At 37.4% G+C, this 25,571-nt stretch overlaps 2 protein-coding genes across 6 annotated transcripts in view; one reads left to right on the forward strand and one right to left on the reverse strand.

Annotated features, from left to right (window-relative positions):
• The first annotated feature begins 1 nt into the window (after position 1).
• Positions 2–1,850, forward strand: smim24 (small integral membrane protein 24). Its single transcript, XM_057357150.1, has 3 exons — positions 2–291; positions 967–1,102; positions 1,734–1,850. Exons 1-3 carry the CDS (start codon positions 225–227, stop codon positions 1,828–1,830), a joined length of 300 nt encoding a protein of 99 aa, XP_057213133.1. The 5' UTR covers positions 2–224; the 3' UTR covers positions 1,831–1,850.
• Positions 1,851–9,612: 7,762 nt separating this feature from the next.
• nfic (nuclear factor I/C) overlaps positions 9,613–25,571 on the reverse strand; it is a 103,906-nt gene continuing 87,947 nt past the window's right edge. For 4 of the 5 annotated variants that reach the window (XM_057355827.1, XM_057355825.1, XM_057355826.1 and 1 more), the window contains exons 9-11: positions 25,021–25,180; positions 23,377–23,462; positions 9,613–17,543 (exon numbers count right to left, since the gene is read on the reverse strand). In XM_057355827.1, coding sequence (XP_057211810.1) covers positions 17,523–17,543; positions 23,377–23,462; positions 25,021–25,180 — 267 coding nt within the window. In that variant the 3' untranslated portion in view covers positions 9,613–17,522. The remainder of the gene's footprint in view (positions 17,544–23,376; positions 23,463–25,020; positions 25,181–25,571) is intronic. The other variant, XM_057355829.1, reaches the window with a different exon arrangement.

Below are 25,571 nucleotides of genomic sequence, written 5' to 3' on the forward strand. Positions count from 1 at the left end.
GAACAATATAAGCAGCCATGACTAAACTCGTCAGTATAGTTGGTGGTAACTAAAACTTTTATCTTTACAACATAACAGCACATGAGAGATTACCTAAGCATAGTTATGCATAGTCTTCCAGTGATCTGTGATCTCTCTTATGGCATTTGCACTTTGGTCACTAAGAACCCAGCACATATTTACAGAGAACAAAGCAGACTGCGTCTACATATTGTAAATCCACAATGTTTCATCTAAAGAATATCCTTGCCTTAATATTAATGTCTGCCTCTATTTGTCAGGCTAAAACTGGTGAGTGAAATTAAATACATTTCTATAACTTCTGACTTTTCTCTTTGTGTTTTCAGTATAGCTGTAAGATTCTGCTGTGTTACACTGTTATTGTTAATACTTTTAATATTTTCTGTGCAGGTTGATTTTTAATTTATTTCATTCTATCTTAAACACAAAAATGTCAAACTATTTAAAGATATAATACATATAAAAAAATTAAAACTGTAATTATATACTTACAGTAGATTTACACCGTGTCTACACCGGACGCGACCGGCGCGACACGACAAAAGACATTAGAAACGCATTAGAAGCCATTATAATTTTACATTTTGTCCACACTAGATGCGGCGTGACACGACAAAACAGGTTGTCATGACGCGTTGCGCCTGTCGCGTTCGGTTTAGACACGGTGTTATTTGATACAACAACAGGGTGACAGGCAGAATGGACTTTCAGTCTTAGTGGCGATTCACATTTCGCGTCTAAAACCGCGCGGAAAACGACCCCCATCTCGATGCGGCGCCAACGCAAAAATGTGCGCGCCGACCGCGTCGCTCCCTATTTGCGCGAAATGTGAATCACCCCTTAGTCACTAGTCACTTTCATTGTATAAGAAAAACAATGTAACAATGTTGTCTTTCTGTTTCACGAAAAATGATGTGGTTCTTTATTTAATGTAATATTACTCAGGTGGTCTACGGGCCTCAGATACTACAACTAAAGTGACACTACAGCCTTGGTTGGTGGGACTGGCAGCTGTTGTAGGCTTCCTCTTTATTGTCTTTGTGGTACTTATTGTGAACAGACTCTTTTTCATGAAAGACAAGTGAGTAAACTTACTGACCTTTAAAATGATGCGTACAACCAAAAATATAGCCTACAACCAGTCAGTTGAACCTAAACAAAAGTTATTTATAATTTATATTCCGATATGAAAATCATCAGTTGTAGTAATGCACAACTTTTTTCAAGTGTAATGTTTCAGTTTAATGTATGAGATCATAACTTAATGTGCATGTGGATTTCTAGGTTTGAAATGGCATTAATGCTGTTGTGACAGTCATTAATCATACAGGTAGTTACCAAACAAAAATTGTGACAGTCATTAATGACATTGTAATGATAAGATATTTATGGCTCTTAATTGTTGTCAGTTTATTAGGCCTACTTTATCTTTTAAGAGTCAAAGGCTGCATCCAGACAGAGCTGGTTGTTCGTGATATTATGACATAATGCACGTGGACAGAGTCACAATATATTTTTAGCCACTTTTTTCATTGCTTTCTAATGTAATTTTTTTATTTCTATATTAAGCATAAAAAGTTACACCGACCCCCAACACACAATCTTGTTTGAGTCGGTTTGAGTTTAGTTTTAATAATTAAACTACATTGCCTTGGTGAAATGTTACTTTTTAAACAAAGCATTTAAGAAAAGCATGTGTCTTTTTTTTGCAGAGATGAGATGATAGAAAAGGAGATAGAGGACTTTACCTTTGAAAACAAAGCAGCTGATCTGGAGGCAAATGAGGAGACCAAGCAGACCACTTTATAATGAGAAGATCAGATGATGATAGAACATTTCACTTTTAAACTCTGTGGAATTTACGGCACAACTTTGATTGAGCAATTCTTAAAGGAACGATAACCCAACAATACATTTTTTGTCATTATACCTTCAAGTCTAAACCTGCATGTTTGTATTGGTTCTGTGGAATACTTAAGACATTTTGAAGCGTTAAAAAAGCTGTGCTGTATTTTAAGATTCTAATATTTTTAAAGATTCCTCTTTACTTTTCCACAGCAAAAATAAAAACATACCGTTTTGGAATAACACAAGAATGAGTAAATTATGAATGATTTTTCACTTTACTTTTTTGATTAAAATGTTCATTTATTATATGTGAACTTGAGTAATTTATTTGCGTCCCTGTTGTTATTTACTTATGAACTAAAAGTAAACACTTGCGTCAGATGTGTTTAGTTTTGTTTTCATTTCTTTACACATTTTTGAGTGTTGTTCTCTAAATCAACCACTAGATGGAGTACCCTTCACCCAATCAAAACCCTGGGTGCAAGCAAAGCATAAGAACCATTTTTCGCACTTTCTCATAGTAATCTTTACTATGTTGTAACTGAAGCATACTTTAATTCCAAACACATTCATTTGGTTAGGAAGCATAGAAAAATACAGGCTCATTGAGTTACAGTCTGCACATAATGCTCTCATTAACCGGGTTTTGACTTGTGCGTTTTGGTTCGGCATGTACAGTATATATGCTAAACGGACAGGGCTATGAGATCCATTACTCATTCTGAGTGACAGTTTGGACATGTTAAATGCTTCCAGTGAAATGACGTAGCATACAGTTGCGAAGAACTTTGGTTTTGGAACTATTTGTTGGTCCAAAAAATCTGTCAGGTGTTCAGTTGTATTTAATGGTGTGCACCCAATAATCAATAAAATAAAATAAGTGGTTGAACTGTAGTTCACATAATGCCAACACCTAAATAAACATGATGTGCTGTTAGTGATAATGGAGAAAAACTAATTTGAGGATTTAAATAGAAAATCCTTTAGTGATAATTTATCCTTCCCAATACAAAGATGATGAACTTCTTCTTTTGTTTTTCCATAAACAAATGGTAATTTATTGAGCTCATTCCAAACCTGAATGCTGTTTTTACTCCGAGGAACATTTTAAAAAAAACATTTTAGACATTTTCCATACAATGACAGTTCGTAGCGGCCACAGAGCAGTGCTCAAGATGTTTGGGAGTCAGTAACATCAAACATAACTGTATTGTGACCTGTCTGTGAAAACCCAGCTGAGGTCAGTTTTTGTGATTTATGTTTTCTACATAAAATAATTCTACATAACGTAAAACACAATCTATGAAAACATTATCTTAGTAATACTGACCAAGTAAGGCCATGTCGAAAAATTAAAGCAATGTTTGATTATTTACAGGCCGTTTTGAAGCTTGACAGTATGTAGTTACTAGAGTATCTACAGACGGTTTTAGACCAACGACATAAACAAACGTTACTGTGCATGCATGCTTTTTGTGGCCCAAACCTATAACTTCGGTAAACATCCGCAGAGAGTCCCTGTAGATTATTTCTGAAAACAAGCAAAAGAATTAACAAGTAAATTACATTAGCTAGCAAGTTAAAAGTAGGCCTATGTCTAGCCATTATTATTTTAGGCTGTTCATGAACATTGGAGCTGATAGCTGCAGTCCCAAAGTACACCAAAAAATGAGTTACTAAAATAAAGGTTGGGGCTGTGCTTGTCTTCTAAGAGAGGTTAAATGTGTTTGAGCTCAATTGCTCGAGGTTGTGGGTTTCTATTCCAGGAAACACAGATACTGATAAGACATGTATTGACTAAATGCACTGTAAGTCATTTTGGATAAAAGCGTCTGGCAAATACATGAATGTAAATGTGTTACTTGTGTTATGTGTATTTAGAGTTACAGTTTTTCCCTGTTAATACAATTTCCATGCATCAATGTCATTTTATTGGGCACAAAGAAATTTCTACTTGTTTGTTCTGTTGTATAACAAAATGTCTGATGTTTTTTTTTCCTTTACATTTTTTTATTTTAAGGGCAACACTTTACAATAAAGTCCTTTCATTGAAAAAGTGTGTTTTTTTTATTTAGCTAAATTTGCTAGTTAGTAAAATAAGTTACTTAATTTTTAGTACAGACAATAAGCTACTTTAAGTTGAAATGAACTTAATTTTTAGTACAGTCAACTTGAAAAAGTATATGTTTACGATTTTCAACTAAACCAAGTCCAAATAACTTTAAAAAAGTTGTTGGGCCAAAAAAATTAAGCTATGTCAACTAAACTTTTTAAGTTGAAAGTACTTAGTTAAGTTTTAATTACTTAATCTTCTGAGTCAAAGCAAAAAGATAACTAAAAAATTTTAGTTGAGTGAACAAATTTATTTTACAGTGAATCTGGCCAGTATTATTTTAGATACTTGGCTAAACTTAAATGTGGCAAAATTACACAATCCATTCAAAAAAAAATTATTTAATCAAAGTTATATACAATAAAATTCAACAAATTGTCTATTTAATACAAATATGACACAAAAATATTAATATAAATGAATACAAATATAAATTAAATAAAATATAAATAGTTATATTATTAGCCACTAGCCAGACCGATCAACAAACACAGACCGGGAGTTAATTTCGGGCCAGGCACGTGCATCTGATGAAACAGTCTATAGAGATTCTATAAGAACTCTTGTTTCTTTTAATAAAAAAATAACGGCATAACTTTCATTGTTGTCTAAACAAATCCTTTAAATCAGAAAAGCTCATTTGCATTTCCTCATTTATAATAAATTCATAAAAGGCGCATGAAATATACAAGAAAAGTCATATTGTGTGTATGCAATATAGTCTTTCCCCCTCCCTTCCTGAAACTACAAATAATAATAGACCACAAAACTCATCGCAAAGACTCAGGGAGAGTGACTGTGGGAAGCGGGGGTCACATTATGCATTGGCACACAGTTCAGACTGTATGCCAGAGTGACCTGATTGTGGTGGTATTGCAGAGAGGGGAGTCCTCAGTGAATGACAATCCTTTGTTGAGACATCTGCAGCCCATTACTGACGCATGCTTTTACAAGCCTTTCACATCACATACTGTAAATCGAGATATTAAATTCATGAGCACAGCCAGAGAACTGGAAAGCGGGGAGAGGAGCCACTTTGAACCTGCGAGTCTAAATAGATATGATCAAAACTGTCACCGTTCAACCTTGTGCAGCTCTCAGTGCATACCAAAGATACATATCAAATCTGTAAAATTAACGAAGCAAGAAATTAAAAGACAAAGAAAATGAACTATTTGCGTAACCAAAATGGTATTTTAAAGGTCCAGTGTATGAAATGTAGCGGCATCTAGTGGTGAGATTGCAAATTGCAACCAGCTCCTCATTCAGGACTTACATATGTTTAGATGTACGCATGGCAGCATTGTAGTGTCCTCTTCAGCGGCCTGAAGTTAAAATGTTCCTTCAGAGGCTCTTGAGAATTTTCATGAATTGAGTTATGTTTCCTCTCGCTCATGTGCTGCAGTTCACGCAGCTCCTGATGTCTCAATGTTTTCATTGGAGTGAAGAACTGTGATTTCAGATGTGCTGGAGGATGACTGACCCAGGCTTCAGGGGATGGATTGTAAGCACTTCATTATATGGCCAAATGTAAAATAAAATAGTCACACGACACAACATCATTACGGCGTTTCATTATGTTGACTTGAACAAAACCATATAAATAAAATCAAGTATATGTGATACATTTATTACCTCAATAGAGTTATTAGATAATTTAGGCCCAAACAAAGAAAAAATACACTGAAAAAAGGGTTTCATTCAACCAATTAAAAAATTTTAGGGTAAGGATTCACATCTACAGTATATTTTATAACTTAAGTCAATGAAAAATAATAAAGAAAAGGAATACATTTTTAATTGGCTCAAGTTATAAAATTTAGATGTGAATCCTTACCCTAAAATATTTTAATTGGTTGAATGAAACCCTTTTTTCAGTGTAGAAAATAAACACAATCGGACTAATATAGCATTTTTTTTATTTGGTTTGATTTTGTTGAAATTAAACAGACACTGGACTGGAATGGCCACAATATATCTAGAACTGTACTGAATGATTGCCATATTTACATGTCATAGTATTTACATATTTTTTAAGGTACTTCAAAAGCTACCATGGTACATATTGAAAAACAAACAAACACGGTATTGTCATACTGCATGCCCAGTAAATTCTGGCAGTTGCATAATATGTTGTTGTACTATAATTAAAATGATTATATAAAAGCTTTTCTTATAAAGTACAGTAACTGCAAGCAAGACTACAACTGAGTGTTGGCGAACCTTTCATGAAAATCCTGAACTACACATTGAAATTCACCAGGTACTTCTGGTTCATGTCTTCTCGTATTATGGAATTCGACTCATTCCGCAGTGAGCTCATGTGGGGCGCCTGGCAAGATCACGCTGTGCTATTGCACTCGTTCACCCCCCTTTATATGTTTAAAGAAGAAGGAATGTGTGCTGGTTTGTGCTATTTTCAACCATTAAAATGAAATAAAACTTGACTTACTTTCCAAAACTGAAATTATACTTTTCCAAATGTGGCTCCAGCAATCTTGTATGTGGGATAATGGATTGAGGTATGATTAGAGTCAGGTGCATTACGCTCCGGAGCCAAGCTGAACTGAAAACAAACCTCAAACCACAAGCATTCGGTGCTCTCTTTCTTCTACGTTTCCCTGTTCTCTGCAGTCCCTTCTTACAGAATTAAAACTGTCACTTAAATGATCTGGTGAGCCAAAGTTTGTTCTGCAAAGAAATGAGTCATTCTCTTACTGGGTTCCTGCTATCAAGTGACAATTACCATAATAAAATCTATCATCTTAAATGTATCATAAAAGAGTATGCTGATACGTGCTCACGGAGCACTTGGCTGATTTTTTTTGGCAACACATGTACCCTAGTGTTTAGTTTAGTCAAATAAATGTGCTTTTTTGAAGAATTGAGATATGGTGGCTTCCGTCAATGGAAATGATGTCACAGTACCTAAATACAGTGAGGGAAATAAGTATTTGATCCCCTGCTGATTTTGTAAGTTTGCCTGCTTACAAAGAAATGAAGGGTCTATAATTTTTATGGTGGGTTTATTTTAACTGATAGAGACAGAATATTAAAAAAAATCAGGGAAAAATGTTATATTTAGTTTATTTCACTTTTAAAGCACACAACTATTGTTGCCCAAGGTGCTGTACAAAACAAAGTAAAACAAATAAAAACCAAAAAAGTTACGAAGATAAATGCAAAAATAAACACTAAAAATACAGAGCCACCCCTCAATACTCAGTAGAATTAAAAGCCTGCGATAATAAATGCACTTTTAAGCGAGTTTTAAAAGTAAATATAGTCGGAGCTGCTCTAGAGAATTCCACAGTCTAGGTGCAACTACCGAAAAGGCCCGGTCACCCCTAAATTTTAATCTAGACCTAGGAACAGTTAGAAGCAGCTGATCAGAGGATCTAAGGGATGTAGAAGGCGTCTGTTGTTTAAGAAGGTCTGCAAGGTATAGAGGAGCCAAACCATTTAATGATTTAAAAACAAACAGTAAAAGCTTGAATTCTATTTGGAAACGCACTGGCAGCCAATGTAGGGAAAATAGAACTGGTGTAATGTGCTCTCATTTTCGAGTACCTGTCAGCATCCTAGCAGCTGCGTTTTGGACTGCCTGCAAACGCGACAATGCTTTCTGGCTAATTCCTATATAAAGGGAATTGCAATATTCAAGCCTTGAAAAAATGAAGGCATGAATGACTTTCTCAAGGTCTTTAAAACAGAGAAATATCTTCACCTTAGCTTGAAGCTGGATTTAACGACAGCATTATATTAAGGTTATAAATTGATTTGCATTTCAGTCAGTGAAATAAGTATTGGATCCCCAAGCAAAACATAACTTTGTACTTGGTGGAGAAACCCTTGTTGGCAAGCACAGAGGTAAAACATTTCTGATAGTTGGTCACCAGGTTTGCACATGTGTCCGGATACATTAAGTCCACTCCTCTGTCAATCTTTAAGGTTTCTTGGCTGTCGCTCAGCAAATTGGAGTTTTCGCCTCCTTCACAGATGTTCTATAGGACTATAGGGCCCGGTTGCATAAAGCACCTTAAGTGTAATTTTCCCTTAAGTGTGTCCTTAAGTATACCTTAAGTTTTACTTAAGTTATTCTCCTATTGTCTTTGGTAAAGGAAAATCACCCCTTAAGTGTCATACTTAAGGGAAAAACTTAAGGTGCTTTATGCAACTGGGCCTAGGGTCTAGAGACTGGCTAGGACATTTAATGTGTTTCTCCTTAAGCCACTCTTTGGTTGTCTTGGCAATATGTTTTGGGTCTTTGTCATGTTAAAGGCTCATCCATGACCCATCTTCAGTGAACTAGTTAAGGGGAGGAGGTTCTCGTCCAAGATTTCACGGTACATGGGCCCGTCCCTCACCCCCTCAATGCGGTGAAGTCATCCTGTATACCCGTAGCAGAGAAAAAGCCCTAAAGCAGAATGTTTCCAACACTGTGCTTCTCTGTAGGGATGGTGTTCTTGGGATCAATGTCAGCATTTCTATCTCTCCAAAAACAAGAGTCAATTTTGGTCTCACAGCAGTGCCAGCACTTTCGCCAAAGCCTTTTCTGAATCATTTTGATGTTCATTGTCAAACTTCAGACGAGCCAGGCGGGCCTTCTTGGGCAGGAGGACCTTGCGGGTGCTTCAGGATTTCAATCTATTGCGGCATAGCGTGTTACCAATGGTTTGCTTGCTAAATGTGGTCCCAACTGTCTTGAAATCATTAACAAGCTTCTTCCGTGTAGTTCTGGGCTGATCTTTAACCTTTCTCATGATCATCTTTACCCCATTGGGGAAATATTGCAGGGAGCTCCAGACCAAGGGCAATTGATAGTTATTTAGTATTTCTTCTATTTCCAAATAATCGCACCAACAGTTGTCTCCTTCTCACCAATCTGTAGCCTATTCAAGGTTTGTGCAGGTCTCCAATCTTGTCGCTGACATCCTTTAAAACCTATTTGGTCTGGACCATGGTGTTGGAGAGGTTGAACTGGAAGATACAGATTCTGTTGGCAGGCATCTTTTATATACATAACAAGCTGACTTAGGAGTACTTTCTTAAAGTGACAGGACTAATCTGTGGTCCATATAGGCACATAACCAATCTGTGGAGCCAGAATTCTTGCTAGTTGGTAGGGGATCAAATACTTATTTCACTGACTGAAATGCAAATCAATTGTAACCTTTATATAACATTTTTTCCCCCTGATTTTTTTATATTCTGTCTCTATCAGTTAAAATAAACCTACCATAAAAATGATAGACCCTTCATTTCTTTGTAAGCAGGCAAACTTACAAAATCAGCAGGGGATCAAATACTTATTTCCCTCACTGTATATCCTGCCGCAGGATGCTGCTCACCCATTTAACACACCATTACAAACTGTGACATTTCTTCCTCCTCTGGCTTTGTAACCGTGATGGCGAAAGAAGCTCTTTCCTCACCCAGGGTCATTTTGAGCTGACCTGCAACTGAACAGCACAAGACATCCAACATACACACAGCAATGTTATTACACCTTCAAAGTACACATGACCGATGATCAAGATCGGTCAACAAACCCAACCATTCAAGTCTGAGAACAAACTTCCGTAGTCACCGAACCGTGGTTGAAAGAAAAACGCAACGTCATTTCTGAGTCGTAGCATAGCTTTGTTTATTTTTATTTCATTTTAATTTTATTTACTTTTTTGCATAGGGAAACATACTCACTTCCAGTATTGTATTCATGAGCGTTTTTTGCGAACAGCGATGGCTGAATACAACGTTATAATGAAATATTGTTAAAGCTGTAATTTCCCCCTCACACCAGTTAAAAACACATGGCAAATTTAGTTGGTTGTGCATATGAAAGACACAAAGTCTTTTCTCATCTGCTTTCAACCGACATACCGACTTTTGCTGATAGGTTACAATTTTGCGAGGTTCTAGAGGAACACAGACGAATAACAGAAAATCTGATGCTTTCCAAAAAACACGGATGCATGTGCCAGTCGTGTGAATCATTCCATAAAATGTGTCTGAACTAAATGTCCACATGCCCCTTCCTGGTGTGAAGTGTGTTTATCTGTGCAGCAAGCAAGCGTTTAATGAGTAACTACTATGGTAATAATTGTAAAGAATAATGTGATAAAAAAAAGAAGAAGGAAAACCAACAAAAACCTTGAAATTTAACACTGCATTAGAATGCTCTCTGAAACACATTTCATCCTTCGTTCTTTCAACTCAAAATCAGCCTCTAAATTGAGAGAAAACAGCATGCTTTAAAACAAACAAACAATAGAAATATTCATAGAAACGAAATCTTAATTAACAAACAGAACAAAACGAAATCATTGTTCTAATGGGGAAAAAAGGGCACCGTGAACCAAAATGATGTGAATATGAAGCATTCACGTGTTACTGTTTTTAAGGGCATTACACATTCGGGGACGTCATGTTAGCGGAGCAGGCGGTGTGTCAGGGTATTTTTGGCAATTCACTGGTGATAGACTTAAATATTGCATAACAGCGAAGCCCATTAATGGCTTTTCTCCCCTTTGTACAGAGACTAACACGATGTCTTCACCCCCTTCAAATAGCCATTCTGAATCCCCTTCCTAGCATCTCCTCACACAATGGTTGATGTCAATATGTTGCAGAAGGTAGAGGTGTGTTATTGAGAGGCTTTGGCATATCTGGCTCCTTGGTTGGACTGTACAAAAGCACTGGATAAACAAACGCCCAGATGATGTCAGCAGTACAGTGAAAACTCGCGTAACAGCTAATGGCTTACAGAGAAACATGACTGAAGAAAACAAACCAAACAGAGCAGTAAAATGACAGGCACTGCAAGTGTTTTCAACCCATTTTTGACTATATTAACGTATATAGCTTTGATTCGACTTGCTGGTTTGCCAGGAATGAAAAAGTGGGCATAAAAATAACTAGCCAGTTTACAAAAAGTTTAGGATGTATCTTCATTCAAAGTTAAATACTCAATCTGTGAGTTCTCGAAACTGTCACCATCTTTTTTTTTTAAAGTTTGATGAACATACCAACATTAACCCAGAGTTTAAATTGAAAAACACGATTGCCTCAATCCATAACATGTCTATTCCAAACCTTATTTTTTTTTAAGGAGTTTGAGTTACATATTTGGTTAATGTCAGTATGACCTCACATATATACAAACAGATCTGTGAAACCCTCTTATATGACGACATGTCAACTCTGAAACTGTTTAAACAGACCTACAGAGACCAGCCCAAACACACTGAGGATGAGTTATCAAATCCATGTTTCTCATTTCTTTTAGACTGCTATAATGGAAGGTTTAGCGTAGTATGCATGGCTTTGGGCAAATATTAAAACGTACTTAACATTATATCTGCTCGGCATGACGTTTTGCACAAAAATCTCATTAAAGCTATAGGATTCATTGCATAGCTTTTGTTTACCCAAGCACATTCCCAGATGCCTTTAGTGTATTACTACTAGTTTGCTTTATAAACCTCGCCTGTTATCCTAACACTGCACATTATCCATCCGTGCAATCCATTTCAAATTCACCAGCCGCTGTCTCAATTTAACAATTGATAAGAACCGCAACATCATATCTGCCAAGTGTCACAACATTTACAGAGCCCTTACTGCTAAGAGACAAAAGATCGGAGTACATTTCTATCTACATCAACCGTGCAAAGTTCATATTGCAGGGTTTGGATTACACAAACCACAAAACGCTACAGTGCAACACTCAGGCAAATTTAATATTCAGACAGATGCCTAAGTAGGGTCTCTTCATGACAGAGTGTTGGGAAATTGGACTATGGGACTAGGCATTACATGCCTTTACATTCTATGAAGTGGACTTACATGTGTCATTGACTAAAGTGCCTGGTCCTCAGAATTTAACAATCTTTTAAGAAATACTGAGCACATTCTGCCAATTCTGGTAAATACAGTACAGTCATGAGTGGGAAAGATCGTATCACGAAAGGTCATAGACCCTAAACCCACATTCAGGAGTTGTAGGGTGAATCCAGGAAGGCACTCAGAACAGCTAGGTCTACATTTCTGCTACACTTACAAAAAAGTACCGAAAAATTCCTACAGGTATTATGGTTTTGCTATGTTTTTGTTACAAATGGTACAATAAGGAATCGCAATTGAAATATTTTGTACCATTACCAAATATATGGTACACGTGAAAGAACCACGGTATTACCATCTGACACCATCACTGTACTATTTTGTAAGGGTAGTTATGTTAGTCTGTCTATACACACCGCATACAACTTTCAACAGACTGAGGTACAGTAAGTCAATCATGCCATTGATTGTCCAAAACAGACTGCGCACGATTTTATCTCAACAATCCAATATGACCAACCTTGATATCTGTAGTGCACGGAAAGTTGACATGGCCTTAAAAGGGTAAATTTATCATGAAACGACAAGATTTAAATAAATGGCGCCATTCAAGCAGCTTCTTTCTCGCGTTCTCATCGAAAGTCTCTGTGGATCGAGATGCATCAAAAAGGCTGAGAAATATATCCAGAGGAACAAACCTTAAAACAAGCATTATTAGATCAATAGCAGATTATCTAGTGCAATCTTCCGAGTAGAAGTACCGGAAGGAAATGTTCAAAATCTCGAAGCTTGCGTGACGAAAGAGAAAAACAAAACAAGTTCAGAAATTTAAAATAAGTGTTGGAGATAAACTAAAGCGATGAATTCTGCATATACCCCTCAAATCTAAGTGCAACTGTTGGCTCTGTTTAAAATGACAACAAGTGATGCTGAATTTATTGATGGCCGTATTTTCTAAGCAAAATGAAACCTGTTTGACATGAGTGTGGTGAGGGTGCGGAGTTTACTTACAGATCAGATCCTTCAAAAGGATCTTGCATTATTTCTGTGGCTTGGCCACAAGCTTATGACTAAATCCAAATGTACGAACGAAAACGTATCTACTCATAAAAAACACATTTTATGTACATTTAGCTTTTTCTTATTCTACTGGATATATGGTAAGCATTTATACACAAGAAAGCCGTGTTCAAAACGTAACTTTTCGACAACACGCATACAAACGAAAATGACTGCTTCTAAAACAAATATTAGTCAAGCGCTTCAAAATGAAATGGTAAGATAATGTTTGTTTTTACATGCATCAGCTAACAAATGCATTATCAATCATCACCTGTGGCCACTTTAAAAAACGCACGTCAGACAACGTCGCGTCTCGTGAAGCGTTTCGATTCGTCAGCCTTGCGTAGCCATTTTATTCATTACAAAAGCAAACAAGAAGTCGGCACTGTGCCGGCGAACCCATGATCAGCCCCCTGTTTTTCTGAGCCCACAATCCCACCCTGGCCAGAGGGTTTAAACTGCTTTAGAAAGATGAACATGGAACAGTGCAAATCTTCACAGGACAGACGGTGGGCAATGCAAGTCTGAACTGAGACGTAATTCTTTACTGGAACTTCAGGTCCCATTGTGAGGCATTAAAAAAAAAAAAATTGTCCAAAAAAAAGAAATCAACGTGAAATGATTCCAATATAATATTTTACTGTGGATGCAATAGAGGTGTTTGGGCCTACAAGCCCACAACCAACCTGGACTCCGTGTCAGACCCGTGACCCATCGCCTGTCCTGTTAAACTCAAGGTAATTGCTTGCTGAATGACTCTAGCACTTCTGCAAAAGTTTGGATCATGGTACACATGGAATGCCTTTCTGCGTAAGCACTCCATTTTAGCCAGGGTGAAAAAAGTGGGCTTACAAACTTTCTGCTCTAAGATCTTACCGGAGCATCATGTAAACAAAACTCGTTCTTTTTCAACTTTAAATAGCTACCAGCAAATTGTATTAGCTACCAGCGTTGCAACATCCATTGCAGAAACAATACTGTACACTGCATCACATACTACCTCATGGCCCTTCCTGACCCAGCTCCAGAAATATCTTCTCCTATACTCCCCTGACACCACACAGTACGAAATTATAAATTATTTCCTACCATCTAATTTTAAACAAGAATCAGAAGATGCAACCTGGTGCGTTAATCATTTTGAAAGAAGATGCAAAGTCAGCAGTTTAAATGGTATTTTGTGGATTTGACTCATTTCACTTATTCTCTAAAAATGCATTCTACAAATGAATGTATGGACATATACAAGGGACGAAATAACTAAAACAAATCTGTCACATGTTACTACACAATCTATCGCAGTCAGTATTATGGATCCCATAAGTTTACATCTTTTGGTTAAGCACTAAAAGGGATAGTTCACCATTTATGTCATCATTTACTCACCTTCAAGTTGTTCCAAATCTGTATACATTTCTTTGTTCTGTTGCTCAAATATATTTAGAAGAATGTGGGAAGCCAAACAGTTCTGCGGCACCATTGACTGAGTATTTTTTTCCTACTATGGTAGTCAATGGTTCCCCAGAACTGTTTGGTTACAAATACTCTTCCAAATATATTTTGTGTTCAAAGAAATTTGTACAGGTTTGGAACATCTCGCAGGGGTGAGCAAATGACAGAATTTTCATTTTTGGGTGAACTGTCCTGAACTGAAAGGTCTTACATGTGTTTTAAAATAACGTAAAAAATGTTGAGCAAATAAAGTCAATTGATTGCTTGTTGACAAACAGTTAAACATTTAGTTGTGTGGTTCATATCTTAACTGATAAAGATTTAAGATCAATTTTTTTCATCTTTCATGGGAACAAACTCTGTTGTGAGAGATTAAACACAAAATACATTTTAAATCATTTTAAAGAAACAAAAAACGTTAAACGTTATCACTGAAATGGAGAGCTGTTACTCCATCAATCACAGATTTTGTTACATTCCAATTACATTAACCAATGGAGGAAACGCTAACAAAATATTAAAATGCATGGAAGGGCGATTTCATGCCATGGACATACAACTACGGTGCTTGTAAAGGAGGAACAGTGCCATAAAAGCTTCTCTTACCCAACCAAAACTACATCTATTGGGTAACCAGTTAGTCTTAATCTGATTATGACAGGCAATCAAACATGCAAAAAAAATTTCCCATTGTGACACTGCTTACATAAAAATCGACTTTTTAAAATTATTATCTATTATTGTTCTTAACTAAAGGCAAGGCACATAATATGTTTTATAAAATATCGTGCAAAGTAGAAGAGGGATCGTTGGATAAAATTCAAAACCAAGTGTAGTACAAAGGTAAAATTCACGGGTGTCATTGGCTCTTCGCTCAAGGTGGGGGGTTGTCATAAGGAGGAATCGGGGAGCGTTTAGCTTCAAAGTTAATACTAAGATTATCTGCCATGCGCTCATGTCATTTGAGCTTAATTCTTGTGATTTTTCTTTAATAAGCACCATGCAGTTACATATAATTTATATATAGAGATTTCCATATTACTTTCATATCAGCACCATTAAAACAACGTTGTATGTATTCTGAATCTTGCTATGGTGAATGCAACTAAACGTGTATGCAAAGCCATATAAAAGGTTAAGCAAAAGCAACCAGACTGTGTGGATATTATTCTTTATCCGTGTATATATTTGTGGGGGAAACCTATAAAATTTCTGACATGTGTTGATTTTGTCATGTTCTGGCAGATTACAAGGGGGTATGTTTGCTTATTTTGTTCTCCATATTGCCATCTTCGCTACCTGCGGCTAAATGTGAGCCTGTGCATATCATATCTCTTTCTCCGGGTATAAAAAAGAACCCCTTCACTTCTACAACAACCCACAGTAGATGAAGCAAACTTCCCAAAATAAAAGTCATAAAATAAGACTTCAAATGAATATCTCACAATGTCTCAGGCACTTTTCGTGGCTTCGTGATTTGAGTTTGGTAGCGTTGTAAAGCCCTGATGTTTTTTTGATAGTACAAATCAACACTTTAGAGTGCAGAAAAACGCGTTCCTGTGGCAACCAGTCAACAACCAGCCAGTAGAGACTTTTCTGCGATAGAAACATGGGAAGAAAAGGATAACTTGTGTTTGTTTTTTCTTAAACTATGGGATTGTAAAAGTGTAATCACATAAATACATAGACACTTATGACTTCTACAATAAAAATGTTGCATTGTTCTGATCAACCTCTTAGCTACAAAAAACAACCCTCATCTACCTTGCATTCAGAACATGACAAAAGAAAACGAATGCAGCATTCCCTATGATTAGGCCAAAAAAAGAATTTGCAAAAGAGGAAACTTAAAAATTCAAAGTAGTGCAATGCCTGTAATTTTCAATGCATTTGAAACAAATTACACAGAGAAAACTATCCTCTACACCCAATACTGTCTTAGTAGTGACAAAACTATATATAGTTATATAACTATATATTTCAACTCCCTTTGTCACTATGTGGAAAATCTCCACCAACCAACATGAATCAAAAACCTTGTTCTGTAAAATCACAGAGATGGATAAGGGACTACCAATGTTTATGAATTTTGCGTGCGCACACACACACACACACACACACGCACACACACACACAGTCCATGAAATCAGGGGCTTTCATATTGCAAAGAAAGGAAGGTGCTAGTTCACCCCTGGTATTACCTGGTTCGTCCTATTCGGGCTGTTTTACAGCTCACGCACACCTAGTGTAGCCTTAACAGTACATGCCTTTGCTCTAAAGCCTATATATAGGTGTGTTTATACGTAAGTGTGTGTGTGCGTTCGTGCGCGTATACACACTGACTGTGGTGTATGATGTCACAAGGTACCACTATTAGTCCTCCGATGTACAAAAACATGACAGGCTTCCACGAAAAAGTGGAACTCCGTTACAAATGGTGGAGAATGCGATTTAGAAAATGTCACCCTCTGAACAAAACCAAGGACGCAGAAACATGATTGTCAATAAAAGTGGATGAAAGTAGCCGAAACGGCGTGTGAACGGAAGCATCGACCAGTCAAAACCTTTCGGTTTCCTTTTCCACATCACGTCACCCCTATCCTCCGTGAACCTAAAAAAGCAGACCGTGCTCGCCTCCGAACCTGTGGCGCGATACAACCCGTTCCTCTGGGTTTCTCTTCCCTGTCTGTTAAGAAAATAAAGGATACTTATTTTGCATATTGGAGGAAGCAGCACCTGTAGCGGAAGAAGGGGATAGAGGAGAGGTGATCCGGGAGGCAGAGAGTCAGGGTGGGCCGTTTCGACACATCCGCGAATGTACCAGCCATAGTTCAGACTGCGCCCCAAACCCAGCAGGAAAAAAGCAACCTCCTTGTCTTCTGATCCATCCATGGCCTTTCTCTCACTTTCTCTCCTACGTTTCCATTGTCTTTTCGAAAGTGTATTGAAGCATCTTATACGTTGTTATGCATATATAAATATGTGTGCACATATATCTATACATGCACACATATTGTGTATATATATGTGTGTGTGGGTATATATACAAATACTGCATATATAGCTGATTTTCCCTCTTCAATCTCGTTCACGATTTTTTTCTTGTAGATTCCACAAAAACTTGATTTTCAAATCCATGTCCGTGTCCTCTGGTTCATCTGTGTGTGTGTGTGTGTGTTCATCAGTTTCCCAGATACCAGGACTGTAAAGAAGAAAAAGAGAGAAATCAAAATTAGTAAGGCTGTATATATTTAAAAAAAGAGAAATATATCCATCACTCTGACAACATATGTAGTTCATATAGATTTGATTCGTCTAAACTGAAGGTGATGTACCCTGATAAGCTCAAGGTCACTTATAGGTGAATGATACATAGAAAACATAACAACGGATGAAACAACATAAAAAAAGAACAAAAAGGACATAATGGATGCTGCAATTCACCATCTTGCAACCCTGAGTGCTACAGGTTTGAAGAGAATTTACTAGGACATTGCGACGTCCCAGTAAATCTACAGCATCGTACCATTGCGATCCAGAAACCTGAATCGGCTCTTTGCACTCGACTGCACCACAGCTCTGGACATGTGCCACATTCTAATGCTCTTCTCTATTGTTTGGTCAACATTTGATGAAGCACTACTGCTATGATCAATAAAAATGTAGAACAATCCTTTTGAGTAAAAAAAAGAAAGACCAGTCTGCTTTGCGTGTCGCACAGAAGTAGCACTTAAATCTATCAAATAAATCTCACATGAACAGAAGGTGGTAAAAAGTCCAGTGTGTAATATTTAGGAGGATCTACTGACAAAAATGCAATATAATATACATAGCTATGTCCTCAGAGGTGAATGTTTTTACATACCTTACAAACAACCTTATGAAGCGTTATGTTTTTATTACCTTAGAATGAGTTATTTCTATCTACATACACTGCAGCCACCACAGTGCTTCAAAAGGGAGGGGCGGAGTGAGCCGTTGGTTGCAATTCGCAACATCACCACTAGATGTCATTAAAATCTCAACATTGCTCTTTTAAATAATGCATTATTTTGTAACATCTGAGGCATGTATTTTTTTAACGTTTGAAGGAAATTCACTTTAAAGTCGGGGACCTATTAAAACTAATACAGAGCTCAAATCTGCCAGCACCAGAAAGTGAGAAATAAAGAGAGGGAGAGAAAGAGAGCTCAGCAGGATCCCACCCAAACCTTTTAAAAGCATAACAGGATTTTGGCTTTCACTCACAGACCGCTGAAGTCTTTTTAACATTTGACAAGGCTTAAAAACAGAAAAATCAGTTCAGCCTCTGGCTCCCATTTTCCACTAAGGTTTAAGTAATTTCACAGCAGTCTAACAGACATCTTTAACTACACCCAAATGCATTGATTTAATAATGCTAACAATGGAAAATGTGTTTCTATTGCCTGCAGAGACGTTTGTATACATTAAACTGCACCAAATCACCATCTAATCACTCCCTAAAATCATAGGCAACAAATATATAAAGCACACTATCACTAGAATCGATTAAAATACATTCAAATATAACATCAGATGCAACTCTGAAGTGTGACTTAGTAGTTCTTGCACTGTAAAATAGCCCGACAATTCTCAATCTATCACCACAGATATTAATCTATAATCATAAAGTGCATTAACAGCATTTCACCGTCTGAGTTCTTAGTCTAATGAAATCAGTCTATTTTGACTTCTGCCTGCTTGCTAGATGAGATCTACTGTTATTGGAAATGGAGCTAAGTTTAACCTTACACAACCCAGGACACTTGGGCATACTCAATAAACTACTGCCAGGAAGTGAAATAAGTTTATAATGACAGCAGACGCTGCTGGGAAATGCAAAGATGTCGTTTTTTGAGTGATTAGTACAGTGAACTTTTCCCCAAATCATATTTCCTGTTGATTACTGGATCAAATATGAGCCCGGGAGAGTGTGCAGTGTGGGAATTTCTACTTGTTTTTATGCCTTATACTGTATGTTTGACAGCAAAATTACATCCATTCCTTTGTCAAAACTCATTTAATCCGAAACTGAAGTGAGCTAAACTTTCTTTTTGAATATTTGAGAGGGAAAACTAAAGGTATATATATATTACTGTATCTTGGATAATGTAATGTGTGTATATTTTAGAGGTCTGGATATCATCTTGACTTTGTGTTAAAGTAACCACAAGGCATTTTATACTAAAATGTCTCTTGATGAGATGAATACACAATCCTCTACTTCTAGACAATCATGTTTTATTTACTATATTGTAGTTTATGCAACAGAAACTCAGTCCTTGTTTTGTAAGGAAAATGGGCCACACAATCACATGTTTGGTTTGACATTTTTGAGTTTTTTTCCCCTCACATGACCTTTGGCCTGATTAGTATTTTACACTTAAAAATGATCAAAACAGCTGTCGAGTGAATGTCATGTGTAGCATCTGTTCATGTTATTTCATTGAATAATGTGGACCAAATCCAAGTGCTGATACATGCAAACCTATGTAAAACCACTACTGAAGTTGACTTAAGAAGTATGCTTAAGTCAACTTCAATTATAAGGCTAAGCTGCAAAAATCGCTACACATGTTATTAGTTCATATAACGACTATTAATACTGAACATCAAACTGATGTTTCTTAACATTTTCTATACACCGAGCACAAATTCCTTGCATTATCCTGTCTTCTTTTGATTGACAGGATTTATCGGCCTTGATTATCGGCTGTTTTTAAGCTATCGGCCGATAGCTGATAGTATGAAAATCGCTTTTATCGACCGATACCGATTATTGGCCAATATATCGGTGGATCTCTAGTAATAAACTTATTTAAATTTTTAATGACTGTGTTTCTAAAAGTTACACTTCATTAAGTGTCGAAAATCAAATTAGTCTAATCACTTTATAATCTGAACTTTGTTAAAAATATATACATTTAAAAAGTATAATATTTATTATACTTATAATAATAAATTACTTCTATTATTTAAAAAGTATTTAATGAACATATACATTAATAAATGACTATAGGCTATTTACTAACCTCTGAACCTTTGACTATATTTAATTACTAATTAAACACATTCAACGATCCAAGTTAAAAAAGACAACAACGAATAATAACAAAAATCACATAAAAACACAAAACTGTTTTAATTTGCCAGGTGCCAACATGATATTTTCATCTTGCACCAGGGAACATTCGAGGCAGAAATGTTCTGAGAAGACAATAAGCAGCACAGCCCAGGCTTGGTTCATTCCAATCTAGACATTTAAAGGCTTTGTCTTGGTGACACATGGTTTAGGTTATACAAATATAAAACTGAGACAAGGGCGGGTTCTTGGTTTAAGTAGGGGACGCATTAGGCCATAAGGGCCTTACAAATGACAGTCTCCCTTCGGTAAGCTCTGGAGGTGAAGCTGAAATATGAGCGTCTCCAAAAACAAGAATCGTTAGCAATGTCCCCTTTTCATTACAGGAAAGAAAGACAGAAACTAAGAAAGAAAAAAAGCTCTCATAAAGTTACACTGAAAAGAAACTCAAATTTTTAAGCTTCATAAAGGACACAAAAGAAACATAAAACAAGCCCACATGAGTTCAGGACAATGAGTAAATCACAGTTCAGTCCAGTGCTTTTCTCGAGCAAGCAAGACAAATTGGTCAATCTGAATGGTCTAGCGGACTCTTCCTGCTCTTCAATCACAGGGCTATCCGACAAATTACATCATGTCTGGTTTCCCCAGCAACCAGACAGCCTCGGACGTGACCATCCCGCATGTGAACAGGACCTCTTCTTCCCCCTTTGTTCATTTCACTCACTCTTCCCTTTCAACTGTACTCTCACCTCACTGGACCTGAGCTCACAATACCCTCACAGGAACCAGTTTTGACCCCCTGCCTTTGACGGTAAAACAACAGTAACGAAAGACTGTGACAGCGGGTCACGACATCACCTGCTGTTTGTAAGGCTGAGGGTGTTTATACATGCACACTGACCTGTGGCTTTTAAGAAATGACTCCACACAGCACAAACAAGTCCTCTGATCTCTCTTTGTTTCTCTCTCATCACACGCTTCAGTGAAGTGCATTTACGCTTTTTTCAAGGGACTGAAAGCACTGCAATGCAGCACGCTTGAACTCCTGAGCCCTGTGGTTCACACACAGCCAGACTCATCTCACACGCTTGTGATTTTACCTGTGCTGCTGCATTCCCCAGAGCCATTACTGCAGCCAGAAGGATTCTTTGTTTTACCGGTTAGATTTCCTTGGAGGATTTGTGTAGGATCCCAGATAGTCAAGATTCTTTTATTCTTTTTTTGTTTGTTTTGTTTAACACGGTAGGGGTCGGGAATTTGCTAAGCATGCAGAAGTTTGCTGATGGCAATAGATAAAAAATGAGAATGCATTAATAGAATTTCTCTGTGTACAGTATGATTCAAACCAAGAGCGATACTTACTACTAGGGCTGGGCGATTAATCGAAAAGTAATCGAAACCGACATTAAGAAGAAGCTCTAACAGACGTTATTTCGATGACTTTCCCTTTAATATCCATGTCGACGCGTGCCGCTATACCTCACTTTTTTCTTATCCGAGCAAAAGAGACTTAAAATATTCGATTTATTTTGGGCATACACATATATGTAAGACATTATTAGAAATAACTAAAAAAAACCTTTTTGAGGATGGCCTGGTGTCAAGAAGGGCAGCAAAGAAGCCACTTCTCTCTAAGAAAAACATCAAGGACAGACTGATATTCTGCAAAAGGTACAGGGATTGGACTGCGGTAAAGTCATTTTCTCTGATGAATCCCTTTTCCGATTGTTTGGGGCATCCAGAAAAAAGATTGTCTGGAGAAGAAAAGGTGAGCGCTACAATCAGTCCTGTGTCATGCCAACAGTAAAGCATCCTGAGACCATTCATGTGTGGGGTTGCTTCTCAGCCAAGGGAGTGGGCTCACTCTTTTGCCTAAGAACACAGCCATAAACAAAGAATGGTACAAAAACATCCTCAGAGAGCAACTTCTCCCAACCATCCAAGAACAGTTTGGTGATGAACAATGCCATAAGGAACTAAGTGGCTCGGGGACCAAAACATCAACATTTTGGGTCCACGGCCAGGAACCCCCCAGACCTTAATCCCATCGAGAACTTGTGGTCAATCCTCAAGCAAAACAAAAACCTACAAATTCTGGCAAACTCCAAGCATTGATTATGCAAGAATGGGCTGATATCAGTGAGGATGTGGCCCAGAAGTTGATTGACAGCATGCCTGGGCGAATTGCAGAGGTCTTGAAAAAGAAGGGTCAACACTGCAAATATTGAGTCTTTGCGTAAACTTAATGTAATTGTCAATAAAAGCCTTTGACACTTATGAAATGCTTGTAATTATACTTCAGTATACCATAGTAACATCTGACAAAAACATATAAAAATCAGTGAAGCAGTAGACTTAGTGAAAATTAATATTTGTGTCAATTCTCAAAACTTTTGGCCACGACTGTATATTTCATGTGAAAGACTACATTTCATTCAGCTGCTGAGGGTCCAGTAGCAGATATCTCTGATCTATAATTGAACACAGATGTCTTTGGTCTCACACGGAGTGCACTGAGCTCCTGAGGGCACAGGGTTCAAGGGAAATTTACAAGTGCTGTTTGAAATCAAGATTGAATTTTGAAAATGTCACGGTGCTTAGGTTTCCTAAAGTTATCAAGAAAGTTTCCAGCGGATAAAATATAGTTATTCCTTTTAGTCTATAATAAGCATTACAATTTCATTTAAAACCAAGTGTGTCTTTGTGTCGGAAAGTGGTTTGTGTGTGTGGATGCAGGTGTACATTTATGTGTGAACCAAATGGGTTTCTGTGGAAAGGGTTACCATCAATATTTCATGACTTTTTTACTATTTGTGACTATTGCATGGAATTTGCAGAAATCATTTCGCAGGGTGGGTTTCCGTTTATCCTATTAATGACAGTGGGAAGCCTGTGTATACATTTTGTATAGAGGATTGTATTGTGATACCTGTGCCTGATACAGACTGCCAGGGTCTCGAGGACCAATTCCTACGAAGGGGCGGTTGGCAGGTGTCGTCCCAGGAGCAGAGTACGCTGAGAAAAAAACACGTTAAATAATAAAATGCTTATTTTTGCCCATCAATTCTAACTCATTTCTATATACAGTATCTGCACTGTTTTACTATCCGAGAAAGTACAACAGAATCTGGACCAATCAGAATCCACAAAACCAGCTTTATGTCTTTTAGCCTATATGAAGTGCATTATACTATATATTATATAGCCGTTCATCATGAGCTCTTCAATCACGTGTGAGCACGTACAGTGTGTGTGTTACACAAAGAGGCTGCGCTGATGCTGCACGTGAGTCAAAGCTTATCAAAATGCTCTTTGAATAAGAAGATTCTATCTGAATAATGATGTGCATCATTGACTCGGGCCATGTGATATGATAAAGAGTCAATCTATCATTGGGGATTCTGCAGTGGAACGGTCAGGGAACATATTGAGCTGTTTTCTGCATTTATTAATTCAATTAGCATGATTAATGGATGGGACAGAAAGCACTGGCCCATTCAAGCTTTTATAAAAGCATCGGTGTTTATGAGATTTTCTGATGGAAAGACAATTGATGGGTTTCTTTCAAGATGAAAAGTCTTCTGTAAAACTTTACGAAACAGCGATATCTTTGAAATGCTAGTTTGCTATATTGGTTAACAACATAAACAGTTCCAAGTCTTTTATTACAGTGAAGTTGCAGTCATTTTACAAAAGCCACTTGAAAGAGTGCACGACACTGATTTTAACACAGTTGTTAAAGGGATTGTTCACCCAAAAATGAAAATTATGTCGTCGTTTACTCACCCTCTTGCCATTTCAAACCTGTATGACTTTCTTTCATCTGCAGAACACAAAAGAAAATATTTTGAAGAATGTTGGTAACCAACATTGACTTTTGTATCCATACATTCAGAAGTGAATGGGTACCGTCGTTGTTCGGTAACCAACATTTTAAAAAATATATTATTTTGTGTTCTGCAGAAGAAAGTCATACATGTTTGAAATAAGAAGGTGAGTAATTAATGACCGAATTTTCATTTTTGGATGAAATATACCTTTACATTATTTAATGCATCCCACTTCACTATATTGGGAATGCCACTTATCCAAGGCAAAATAACTTCCTCATGATTTATTGCCTCATTATGTTTTGCATAAAATAAGTGCAATATAAACATCAAAGGACAAAATGACTCATCCAATTCAAAGCAGCCAAGACTCCATTAAGGTAACAGTGACCACACATTAACAACGCACGTTGTGTCTTTGTGACTGTGTGACATGAGCCAGACCACAAACTTTGAGCCAGACACATCATTTGTCTTCAAATGATCATTAGTGCAAAGGTAGCAAAAACATGAGTGTGTTTACGCATTACAAATTTAATGAAACACAGTCCTGCAACTGGTTTCTTGTCTTTAAATAATTCAAACTAATATATAGATCGTGGGGTTTAACTCTATTATAAATTGGTGTATGTGCTCATTTTATTTCTTTTTGGCTACATAGCAGTATTTCCTAACTGTAGCCCTGTCAGAGGTGGGACAGAGGGGGCCAACGGACGCACGGGCATTGCATGTGTCCCACTTACTGGGGGAGGTGGGTGAGCTGGCTGCTGCGTCTGCAGAGGTGGTGTTGGATTTGGACTCTGGGGGCAGCGTCAGGCGGGGCAGACCAGGGGGTGGCAGGGGGGCCAGCATCTGAGAGGAGATGTAGTGACTGGATACTTTCACCTGACCACTGCCATTCAGCTGCAGAGGAAGAGAGGGCAACAATCAGCCACTGAGGGGAGGGACACCTCACTGCCTCTACACAGCCAACATCACAAAACATGCAAGTGTCTATCTACTGCGTTCCTGATTCTCTTTTCTCAGTAAAATTCAATTACCATTGTCGCCCCATTGTCACTTAGTAGCTAAATCAATGTCAATACAAAGTTAATACAGAACGTTTCCAATACTTTATTTATTAAAGGTGTACTACTGCATTCCAGCTTGAACAATTTCGGCGGAAAGGTTCAAACTCGACTTGGCTGAAATGTGAGAGTATGGCATCATGGAACATGAACTCACCCTGGGGGATATACAAAGTTAAGGGGTAAACTGTTGGATTTAATAAAAAATAATATAATGCATTTGAGTC

Source organism: Triplophysa rosa, linkage group LG17 (assembly GCF_024868665.1).
Source record: "Triplophysa rosa linkage group LG17, Trosa_1v2, whole genome shotgun sequence".
Classification (NCBI taxonomy): domain Eukaryota; kingdom Metazoa; phylum Chordata; class Actinopteri; order Cypriniformes; family Nemacheilidae; genus Triplophysa; species Triplophysa rosa.